The sequence below is a fragment of the Phyllostomus hastatus genome, unplaced genomic scaffold (assembly GCF_019186645.2).
Source record: "Phyllostomus hastatus isolate PE091 unplaced genomic scaffold, TTU_PhHast_1.1 phas_contig_40, whole genome shotgun sequence".
NCBI lineage: Eukaryota > Metazoa > Chordata > Mammalia > Chiroptera > Phyllostomidae > Phyllostomus > Phyllostomus hastatus.
Genome location: NW_025333872.1, coordinates 22,602,493 through 22,615,523, shown reverse-complemented (window position 1 = coordinate 22,615,523; position 13,031 = coordinate 22,602,493). Strand labels below are relative to the sequence as shown.

The window sequence follows — 13,031 nt, the reverse complement described above, 5'->3', positions numbered from 1 at the left end:
AGTGCTGTGTGTGTTTGCTGTAGCACTTATAAATATATGAAAATGCTAAAATGAAGAAAGAAAACATGGTTACAGAATAAAAGAAGGAATCAAAACATCTTAGAATAAAGAAAAACTAAGAATTTATCACCAGAATATCTAATATAAAAGAAGGACTAAAGGAAGTTCTAGAAACAGAAAAAAAAATGACTAAAGAAAATAACATGTGTGCAAGTATTTGTATTTCATCAAATGCCAGCTGCCATTTATACAGGCATTTTTATATAATAAGATTATTTACCTTTTGCCTATCATATATATTATATTATATGTGCTTTTCTATTTGCATTAATGTCAATCAAGACATAATGGATTCTGACATCAAAAAGGTTAATGTACCAAAATGGAAAGAGATTTACTGAGATTTCTGGGTATTTCTGTACTTACTGAGATTTCTGAGATTTCTGAAAAGGTTCTGTCACTTGTAAAAAGTTTTAAAGGGGGTTAGCCAACAAGTTCTTCTAGTATTTTTCTCATTGTCTTTTAATTTGTGATAAATTATGGGTTCATCAGTGTGTTTTTCAGTGGGTAAGGTTTCAGTTGAAATTCCCCAGCAAATGATCAGCTGTTTCCCACAAGTCATTGTACAGAATACCTACCTTCTGTTTGAAAACACATCTCTAAAATAAAGGAGATCTTGTAAATGGGAATTTTATCAAGGTACATGTAGAGTACCTTGATTTTTTAAATTTAATCTGCTATTGCAGATTATTCTACATTAACACATGTGTCTTTACTCTTATTAATATTATATGGCATGAGGTACTATTTTATTTAATCAGTATCCTATTGATGGCAATTTAAGATATTTTAAGTATATTGCTCTTAAAAATTATTTATGTACTTTAGATGTAGAAAATTGAGTTAATCACACTCTGTTTCATTTAGGAAATAATCACTAATACTCTCCTGCTCATTTGTGTGTGTTTGTGTGTGTTGTGTCTGTGTTTCCTTTTGGCCTCACAGCCTATTCCATTCCCACCATGTTTGTGTTTTTATTCGGAACCTTTTCTTACATATTTTTTCCTATATGTTTTCTCTATTTCTTAATTTGTTCTGGTCCATAAATCTTGAATCTCTAAGTTACAAACAGATTTATTTTACTGTTCAGGCAAGAGTAAGCTCAAACCTGAGTGAGAAGAGTGAAACAGGTGGGGCCGAGGCTGCTTCTGATCACTGACACCAGCCCCTGTCCCTTACAAAACTCCAGACTCCTTAGCACGGTGTTCTCCATCTTTTGGATCACCTGTCCACATTTGATGCTTCATTTTGCCAAGTTAGAAATAGAATATAAACTTTAGATTTCTTCTGAAATATTCTTTTATCTGAGGAAATAGGAGTGTGTATTTTTAACATGTTTGGAGCTTTATATTAACTTTTAAAAATCTTCATGTTTGTTTTATGAATTTGGCATTGTGTCTAGTTTCAGGCCTGGTGTATTTTCTTTACTGTTTGATTCATCTGTGCATTTCTGACTGTTTCTGAGACAATTTTTTTTTGTTTCCTTGTATTTCAGTGGCTTTGTTTCCCAGATATAATGCCAGATACATCTTAATAAAAAATAAAAATGGATATTTACAGCAAATATTCTCATTTTCATATTTTAGAATCTTCTTTGATTTTTTTAATAACAAAGTTACTTCCTTTATATCAAAACACCATATATCAGATTAAATTTGTTATCAAACAAAAGTTTCTCTCTATTAACTACTTTATCCCTACATTTAACCATGTAAGATTTGAAAAAGAACAAAATAGAAAATGAAAATTATAAGTAAACACTTGGAACATTAAGCCTTTATCATATGCATTATAATTTGGACAATTCTGTAGCCAAGAAAATATTTTGAAATAGAAAGTAACACTTGTTGGTACAATAAGCCCTAAGTTGGAATTCAGGGGATTTAGTTTCAGGGCATGTGATTTTATTCTGCTGTCACTCTGTTTTACAACCTTGGTAAGTCATTCTAACACCCTTGGGCTTGTCCTCATCCTTGTGACTAAGCTGAAATTATGGGGCTACCTTCTTGCTTCTTGGGCTTTGTTTGGTCCATGTATCATAAGTATGAGAGGATTCATTGGAAACAGAGAAATTCAGGCCCCACACCAAACCTGTTACTGAATTTGAATCTGTAATTTAACAAGCTTAATTATTAATATACAACTTAAATTTTATAAATAATAAACTATAATAATACTTTTTATTCAGAACCAGACAAAATTTGAAAAATTCTGTGATGCTTAATAAGGTTTTGTAGTACGTAGGGCTTTAATGGGCAGCTGCCGGATTTCCCTCTTCAAATAAAACAGTTATATGATTATCTGTTTAACCTATTCTGTTTTTCCAAGATTGTATTGGAAGAAAATACAACACTACTTTAAAAATGGTAGTTCTAAAACAGAAATCATATGATTCTAGGAGAGAAATGTTTTATGGTAAAGATGAAACCAGAGAATAAATTTCTGTTATGCTGGGAAGTTCAGAGATCCCTGGACAAACTTTTGGAATTAAACTATATGCCTTAAATAGAACACAATCGCCAGAGAGATGACTGGCACATTTACTAGCCAATCTGGTGGTTTGCTCTGCGTAAGCAGTCCACAATGGATATGTCACTGCTCTTTCATTCACACTCCGGTTCCTTTCCTGGTGTGGTGTTTTGAATACGAGTTGGATAGATGTAGCATCGAGGTCTAGCTTAATTGTATAGATTGTCATGGTATGAGACATTACACCCTGCCTCCTTCTTTTTCTCTAAACACACCAGCTTTTCATTTCTTTCTTTCTCTGAAATTAAATTAGTGAATTCCCCTTGGGAAGCACTTTATTATATTAAATAGGGTGTAGTAAAATAATATAAATGATCATGAACAAAAGGAAAGGCATTCTCCTTAATTTTTGAACCAGAAAAGATCAAGAACTTTGACACTTTGATTTGTTTAAAGAAATTGTTTTTGTATTTCCCATTAAGCCTTCTAATTAATTTAGTAAGAGATTCTTGTAAACCCTAGAGACAGAAATTTTGGCAGTCCAAAATTATTTCTTTTTTCCATGGGATATATAATTCAATTAATTTATATAATGCTTTCTAATAAATCATTCTATGTATACTCAGCCATAGGGATAAGAGAGAAATATGTTTCCAGGCCATTCCCTGTAGAATTTTGATATTTACATCCCATAAAAATAACTGCAGTACCTGCACAAAGTCCATTAAATGCCCTTGATTATCCTTAAGGAGTTCACATTTTCAGCAAAGGTACAGAATATATCAGAATGGTATGCTTATAAAAACATACATTTAACTCTATCTCTTGAATTAATATAAAAGATCACTGTCTTGGTTCCAAGCATGACTTGAGCTTTATACTGAAGGGTACAATCCATCAGAAATGATAACAATTAAAGTCTCTGGTGAGTTTGACAAGCCTTTAATTTTTCATTTGATGCATGATATGAATGCAAAAATAAATAAATGAAAGATATATCAAAATAAAATCTGCACAAGTAAGGAAATCATCAATAAAATGTAAAGGCAACCTCTGGAATGACAAGACATTTGCATACCACCTATCTAATAAGGGGTTAATATTCAAAATATGTGAGAAACACAGGAAACACATGGTGAAAGAACAAATAACCCAGTTAAAAAAACAAGCAAAGGATTTGAATAGACATTTCTCTAAAGAAGCCACACAATTGGCAATAGGTAGATGAAAAGGTGTTCAACATCATTAATCATCAGGGAAAGGCAAATCAAAACCATAATGACATATTACCTCACAGCTATTAAGCTGTCTATTATCAATAATGCAAGAAATAAGAAGTGATGGCAAGTATGTGGAGAAAAGGGAACATATATATACTATTGGTGGGAATGCAAACTGGTCCAGCCACTATTAAAACCAGTATAGACCTTCGTCTATTCAAAAGGTTAAAAATATAACTATCATATAACCCAGAAATCATACTTCTGGGTATATATCCAAAGAAAACAAAACTTATGTCAAAGATATATTTGTAGTCCTGTGTTTATTTCAGCAATATTCACGACAGCCCAGGTATAGAAACAACCCAAGTCTCTATTGACAGATGTTTGGATAAAGAAGATGTGTTATCTACTATATATACAATAAAATATTATTCAATCTTAAAAAAAGAGAAGGAAATGCTGCCATCCATGACAACATTGATAAACCTGGAGGACATTATGCTAAATGCAATAAGATAGACAGAAAGACAAATCCTGCATGGTATCACTCATATGTGGAGTATTAAAAGGAAAAAAAGTTAAACTTGGTAGAAACAGAGGTGGAACGATGGTTGCCAGGTGGAACAGTGTGGAAAAAAATAGGAAGAAGCTGGTAAATGCCACAAACTTTCAGTTATTATATGATTATTACTTTTATAAATGGTACATAAATACAGTTTAATAAAGACTTTTTCCCTCAAAATATAATAATAAAACACTTGATAGAGTATTTCTGGTGATAAAGGTGAATACAATTCATTACTAGAAAAATACTTTAGTTACTAGAGGAAGGGGATATCAGATAAGCTTGCATATTGGTTTCTTTAAAGTGTTTAACATAAGAAATTTTTAATAAAATTATTAAACTTACAACTAATGATCAAATTTGATTCTCTATTTCTGAATTTAGGGCTGCGCATCAATCCCTTGTATGAAAGAAGGCTCCTGTCAGAAGTCAGACCATGGTTTCACTTGCATTTGCCCAAGTGGATGTACTGGTGCACATTGTGAGATAAATACTGATAGTCGTGCGGAGCCTGAACTGAATTTGGACCTCTGTCCTAAAGGAGGGATTAGTGTTCATGAATCTGGACACACTTTGTACTTCAGGTCAGTGTTTCTTTATTATTATTAACCAGATATATATTTAGGAAAGCTTATAAACATCCTCTAGTAATGCACTCTGAAGATACTAAGTTTTTAAGTAAGTTTTCATCATGTAATCACAAATTTGAAATAAATAATTCTAAGAAAGCATTGCTTATGTTTTTCCAAACATCATGTATTCACATCAATCCCATGCTGGTCTTCTGAATATAATCATCACTTATTTTTATAATTGTTTCATATCACTCTTCCCTTCCCAAATTGGGTTCTTATTCATTTACTTCTATATTCACCATATAAACATTTTATAAATTGTTCATACTTACATTATACTTTTTAAGCAGATACTTATTTCTATCACTGCTATATTTATCTAAGAGCTTAAAAACAAATGATTTATTTATGAATATTCATAAAAACAAATTAACCTGTCAACATATTTTTGAACCAATTATTATTATGGAATCTTTTTTAATTTCTTAGGAGATTAATTTTCATTACTTTTGTTCTTTATGATTATATGATATATATAAATGGTCATTTGAGAAATTTTAGCCATTATCAGTTCAATTTGCAAAACATTAATTGAACCTGCATATTAAATACAAAAAAAAAATGCACTTCTTTTCTCTCAGTGTCATTTGTAAGAGGCTATCATTAAGCTAAAAATCTGTGAACAATTGTGTTTCTGTCAAAATATCTTAATTCACTAATAAATTAACCATGTATACTTTCATATATAATTATTTACTAAAAATAATATCTATTATTTCCAATAGATATTATCTATTAGACACATATTTTATCACTTGTCTTTAAGTCATTAATGTATTCTGTCTTATAATTAATACTGCCATGACCTTATTTTCTTTGTTCATCTATGTCGTGTTTTTGCCCTTCTATTTATGTTAGTCTGTATTATATTTTCTTTGAGGTATATGTCTATCTAGTAAAGCACACACATGGATATTAATTTCACATAAGCACAAGATTATCTTTTTATTTAGCACATGCAGACTGTTTAGTTATCATTATGAACAGTTATCCTTATTTATTACATATTGCCTAATGTCCCATTTCATTTTTTTACTTTTCTTTTTCTTTTATTTCTCATTTTATTGAGTTTATTGAGGTGACACTGGTTAACAAAATTATGCAGGTTTGAGATGCACAACTCCACAACATGTCATCTGTACACTGTATTATGTGTTCACCACCCTAAATCAAGTCTCCTTCTATCACCATTTATGCCCCTTTATCCTTCTCTACCTACCCCTGCCCCACCCTCTCCCTAAAAATCACTGCACTGTTGTCCATGTCCATGAGTGTTTTCCCATTTCATTTGTAACATTATGTGTGTGTGTAGTTGTGTATAATTGTATGTGAGATCTCTCTTGTATTTTGTATTTTTTTTGAGCATGGATTTTGCTTATTTTATTCTGGTGCCCTGATAAAGTATAAAAAGTAAACATGTTTCTAATACCAATATTAATTGTGTAGAATAAACTTATAAAAGTGATCACTTGAGCATTGTAAGGACCCCTCCAGTTAATCAGTGCCTGGATTAAGTAAGCAACAATAATTTGAACATTTATTCACTGTAGATACAAAGTTATAAATCAAGACTTTATTCATGGAAACCCAATAAATTCAATAAAAAATAGAAATAAGTGAACCTAAAACTGAAATGTATGTTTTTGTACCTGAGATAGTATTTGTTTAATGAAGCCCTATAAAGGCTACTCTATAGAATGTTCTTTTAGAGGATGTTATCCATGGCATAGTTAGGCTGGCCTTTCTTAAAGCATGAAGTCAGTGGAATTCAAACTAAAGAGACCTGCTTCTTTTTCTGAAATATCCCCCAGGGACAAGCATAGGCATCCATTACTGCTACAGGGTTGTTCAAATTGTATTTAAATAAGAGTCAACTGTCTTCAAAATTTCCACTGCTAATTCAATGCTCCTCAAAGTCCCCGAAAGTCTCTGAATGGTAAATGCTGGGAGGTTCAGCTTCTAGGGGACTGGCAGAGTGATTGTGAGGAGCCATCAAAGGTGGTACCAAGTTAGCACAGTCCTCAGACAGTTTATTTATAAAAGAAAACTTGTTATGACAGGGAGAGATTTGCAAGTAAAATCCTCAGATTTTTGTGTGGGTCAAAAGTTAATCTGTAATATACTTATTTAAACCTTATTCAAATAATTGTTTCTTTATTGAAAAAATTATATCAAACTTATTTTTGATCCCTGTTTTACATTAAAATATAATAACATATCTTACTCTTCACAATGTATATCAACCTAAAGTTAAAAAGCCAAAATGAGAGGGAACAAGCATATTTATTTGGGATCAAAGCATTGTAATTTGGGGAGAAACCCAAATAATATTCCAATTACAGGGTGAAGCAAAAGTTTTGTTTGTGTTCTTGTTTGTTTGTTTGTTTTGGTTTGAAGAAAAATGATAATTAATTACATGAAAAAGTCCTTTTGTTGCTGACAAACTAAGCTATTCTTTCCTATACATGATTGGTAACTGATTCTATCTTCATATATAAGGTCCATAATCATCAGTCCATGTCCTTAGAATGTCTGCTTTTCTTCTGAATTTCTACACACAGTTGTTGAACAATTGTGGTTTATCTCAGTCCAAAGATTTGGACCAGTTCAAAGATTTGGCTCAGTGCAAAAGTACAAAGAACACTAGAAGCAATAAAGTTTTTCTAGAGGGGATGTTCCCAGTCCATTAAAATGGCTCCATTCATGTCATTTGTCATGTGTGGTGAAATATTTTGTTATTGTCTTCCTTTGCTTTTTCTCCTCCAAAATTTATACAAATCAAAATTAAAGTTAATGTCTCCATTCTCATTGCTGGAATTATTATACCTCAGCTTTCTAAATTTTGTTTAATATTATTGGAAAAATAATTATCAAACCCATACATTTCTACCATAAGAGTAATTATCCTGAAGTCTTATTTTTGATGAAAACTTCCTTATTAAATGATTTCAGCCTTCTATGATCCATAAACATTCTATATTATTGGTTTTCTTATTATTTTAGTATAAATTTTCTTCCAACTAAAATATTCATGTGGCATCACATTTAAAAGAAAAAAGAAAAAAGAAAAAAGGAACAGTATCATACCCTTTCAAATTATGTGGAAAATTTGAAACTACCAGTCTAAAATATTTGGTCCTGTCCTTGTTTTCACATATGATTTAGAACTTAGTGAGGTACAAACTTCTTAGATCTTATCGTTGACTGAAGATTATGCAGTTGATATTATTTTGCTTTCCTCTCTATTATTACAGAAAATAAAACTGAAAATGTCCTGTTTTCATGAACATTTTGTTTCATGAATGCATTTCATTCACTTTTTCATTGGAAACTTACCAATCTTTCAATTTTTTAATTAAAATATAAGATACTTATACAATACCAATGACTGCTAAGTAGAGAATATATAACTATTTTTCTTTCATTTTATCTTTGAAATGTAAGCATCTAACTAGACTATGTGATGCTATTTCTCTTCTTTATTTGTTTACATTTGAAAAGTTTTCTTTTATTATTCTATAGTTCTTTTGCGTGTTAACTCTACATTCTACTTCAGGTACTAATATCATTTATATATTGTAAATCACAAATCTAAACCTGTTGTTTGTGCATGTAACACTGTATACCATTTTTATTCCTTTTAAAACATTTCCTCTCAACTCTTTATTTACACTCAAACTTTTGTGTGTTTTTTAAAAAATATTTTATGGAGACATTATTTATTCTATTTTATTTTCAATGTGCATGCATTTTAAGTAAGTATTTTTTCATTGAAAATCTAATGCCAAGTTAAGAAGTCATATTATTGTATTTTGTTTACAAAGTAATTTATTTCAAGTGTTTAATTTTTCTCAAAGTTCTTATACCATGGCTTGTCTTCTTTCTACTACCGCATTTTTTTTAGTTAACTCAGAGTCTCATTCACTAACATTGTTATGCCAGCTTTATTGATCTTTATTGCTATTACCCAGATGTCTCATAAGATCACTTTTATATTTTAACTGTGCTGGCCATATACTCTTTTTTATCAAATTATTTCTGCAAGTACAAGATAGTTCTTAATGATAGGCTTGCCTGCCTATTTACAGGACTGGAATAGAAGCATGCATTAATGCAAAGTCACACCTGAGAAAGACTATTTTTACTCTATGTGTTGTGTTTGTTTAGATCCAAGGTGACATTGCTGAGCAGACATGGACTCATTCAAATATTTCTACTTTCCCATTTATATTTTGAACATTTATACTCTAGGTATGAGGTATGTCAAATTAATAGTTTGTTCATTGCTTATTTTTCTCATGGAGACATTTGATTGTTTTAGACTATTTTATAACTACAACAATAAAACCTAGAGTAGTTAGTTTATTTTTTTCATCTTCCTGAAGTTGTAGCAAAACTTTGAAAGGCATACATGGAATCTTTAAACAGAAAAAAAAATGCAAAAAGAAAATATAAAAAAGGGATGTATTTTATTCTGAATTTAAATGTGGTCCTTGAATGTGATAAAATTAATGAACCAATAATAAAGAGCTAGTTTCCTTACTACTGTGGACAAATACATAGGTGATATTGCTTTGAATATCAGTGTAGATTAAATAAGTTAACCATTTCAAGCAAAATAAATTAGGATTAGTTTTAGATAAACAGTTACTAGACTGTTAGGTGCATAGCAACATACAATATTCAAGTAATTCTATAACCACAATTTATTTTTAATTACTGTTTGCCTTCAGTATACATTTTATATTGGTTTCAGTATACAACATAGTGGTTAGACAATCATATAGTAGAGAAACCCTCCCCAATATTTCCAGTGCAATATTATTGACTATATTTCTTATGCTGTATTTTACATCCCTGTGACTCTTTTGTAATTACCAACTTGTACTTCTTAATTTCTTGACCTCTTTTACCCAGTTCCCCATTACCTCTCTCATCTAGCAATACCAGTCTGATATCTATGTTGATGAGTCTGTTTCTCTTTTATTTGTTTATTTTGTTCTTTAGATTCCACATATTAGTGAAATCATATGGTGTTTGGCTTTTTCTGACTGGTATAGTTCACTGAGCGTAATATCATCTAGGTCCATCTGTACTGTCACAGATGGTAAGATCTCCTTCATTTATGGCTGAGTAACACTCCATTGTTACAGGCACCACCACTTTTTTATCCACTCATCTATTAATGAGGACTTGGGTTGCTTCTGCATCTTGACTATGGTAAATAATGCTGCAATGACCACAGGGATGCAAATATTCTTTTGAATTAGTGTTTTGGGTTTCTTTGGATAAATACCCAAAAGTGGAATTGCTGCATCAAAACACAGTCTCATTTTTAAATTTTTGAGGAACCTCCAAAAATTAGCTGCTCCAATCTGGATTCTCATCAATAGTCATTGGGGATTCCCTTTTCTCCACATTTTTGCTAATGTTTATTGTTTGTGGATTTATTGATGGTAGCCATTGTGATATGCATGATGTTATATTATGTGGTTTTAATTTGTATTTCTATGACAATTAATAACATTGAGCATTTTTTTCCATATGTCTATTGGCCATCTATATATCATTGTAGAAGTGTCTATTTAGGCCCTTTGTCCATTTCAAATCAGATTTTTTTGTGGTGGGCAGTTTTTCTTTATAAATTTTGAATATAAGTCTCTTATCAGATACATCATTGGTAAACATGTTTTCCCATTTGATTGGCTGTGTTTCTTTGCGTTGGTGGTTTCCTTTGCTGTACAAAACTTTTTTAATTTTAATTAGTCACATATGTTTATTTTTTTTTGTTTCCTTTACCCAAGGAGATATATCAGAAAAAAATATTGCTAAAAGAAATCTTAGACATTTTACTGCCTATGTTTTCTTCTAGGAGTTTAATGATTTCAAGGCTTACATTTCAGTCTTTAATCCATTTTCAGTCTATTTTTGTGTATAGTGTAAGAAGGTGGTCTGGCCTTGCTTTTCTGTTTGGTATCCCTTGATTTGGTTTGTTTCTTTGATTGGTTGGTTGGTTTTTGCATGCATCTGTCTAATAATATCTCCAGCTTCATTTGTTGAATAGACTGTCTTTACCCAACTGTATGTGATATAGACACTGGCCCTCAGTGTCCAAATCATTATGGATGAAATGAGACATTTACATGGACTACTGAGTCTGGTGGAGGAAAAGGGACAGCATAGATTTTCTCTCAAGGGTAGCAAAAGCCATGGCCTCCACCATGACAAGCCTTTATTGGGTTTCTCCACCCATCACATGATGGTCCTCATTTACTCTGCCCCAGTTGGCTTTAGGTGGTTACCTTTTACAGAAAACAAAGGATCCAGTGCCACTAATGACATCACAGAAGAGGGATATTTGAAAATGAAAAGGCAAAAGTAGTTGAACAGGTTACACTCATCTTTGGAAGGTTTAGCACGGATTTTAGGAAGTTACTTTGCAGTAAATGTCCTCAATTCAGGGTGAGGAAGTTTTTAGCAAAAAGCAAGACTCAAAGAGGCCTCAGTACATTGCAAGCCTGATTCCCCATGGGAGAACCTATCTGTGGGCATGGGTCCTGTGCATCTCCCAGTGAGAGCTGGGCCCATGCCATGCAGAATAGTCTCCTACAGTATGTTCTTGGTTACTTTGCCAAATATTAATTGACCATATAGGTATGGGTTTATTTCTGAGCTCTCTATTCTATTCCACAGATGCAAACATCTATTTTTATGTCAGTAACATGCTGTTTGATTATATTACTCTGTAATATAGTTTGATACTATGACCCTGTAATAGAGTTGATACTTCCAACTTTATTCTTCTTTCTAAAGATTGCTGAAACTCTTTGGAGTATTCTGTGGTTCCATATATATTTTTGGAGTATTCATTCTGGTTTTGTGAATATGACATAGGTATTTTGATAGGGATTGTATTGAATATATAGGTTCCTTTGGGTAGTATGGACATAGTACTACTACCCATAGTACTACCCATAGTATGGGTAGTATATTTTAATGATATAACCATAATATCAATCATTGCTGGAGTAGTGAAAGAGAACTTCAAACACATAAACTAATTTTTAGTAATTTATGTGTTAGCATTTCAAACTTTTCACTTAGATAATTTATATTTCCCAATGAAGTATCAAAAGAACAATATGAATGTTTAATATAAAGAAAAAATCATGTTTGATAATAGATGAGATTTTTCAGTCTTTGTCATTTATAGACTAAATCTGACTTCAAATTCATAGGCTTAAAATTAAGGAAAATATTATTTTGTTCAGAAGATACAGTAACTTCTGACTGTATTTCTACTCCTAAAATCAAATGTATGTTTTTTATTGACTCATAGAATTTTTGAATTGAAATAATCACCTTTAGCAATCTATATATTGCATAGATGAAGAAACAAGGGTCTGAGGAGATTTGCACTGTCAAATTCATGATCAGTGTAAAAGCCCATCCTAAAGTCCAATGCACTGCTGTTTTGCTTTCATTAGAGTACTTATTATTTAAAATACAAAATACAATGGACATATATAAATATGGTAAAAAGAAGAAATGTGACTGTTTTCTAGATGCAATTAAGCATCTGTTTTGGAGTTTATATCCTGGTGCAAAGATTAAAGATACTCAAGACTTGGTTCAGTTTAATAATAGCTGCTTTCAGAAGTCTATAAGTATTATCAACCATGTGTAACAGTTTAATAGCATTTTAATATGTGCAAGTTTTATTAAACCATAAAAACTATGTTGAAATTACAATAAAATCCAAATTAGAATCACACAGCAGAGGTCTATAGAAATAAGTAAAAACATTTTAGATAACTGCTATTCTCTGGTACCATGTAGATCATTAAAGAATGTAGCAAATGATTTATAAAGCAATGTACTCAGACACAATGATACTTTGTTTTCTTTGTAGTATGTGAAATCCTGGTCCAGGCAATTTTTTCCTTGGTCTCTGTCTTTTGCTTAGTAGAATCTCATTCTATCCCCACAACTTTTCCAGCCTACAGTTGCAAATGCCCCTTCACTCTGATATTTCCATCCAAATTCAACTCTCCTTGTTTATTGCCTTCCTATTCCTGA

The 13,031-nt window shown here is 31.4% G+C and overlaps 1 protein-coding gene across 1 annotated transcript in view; it reads left to right on the top strand.

Moving 5' to 3' along the window:
* EYS (eyes shut homolog) overlaps positions 1–13,031 on the top strand; it is a 1,607,944-nt gene that overhangs the window by 704,738 nt on the left and 890,175 nt on the right. Inside the window, 2 exon segments of the mRNA XM_045842859.1 lie at positions 4,702–4,901; positions 9,204–9,210. Coding sequence (XP_045698815.1) covers positions 4,702–4,901; positions 9,204–9,210 — 207 coding nt within the window.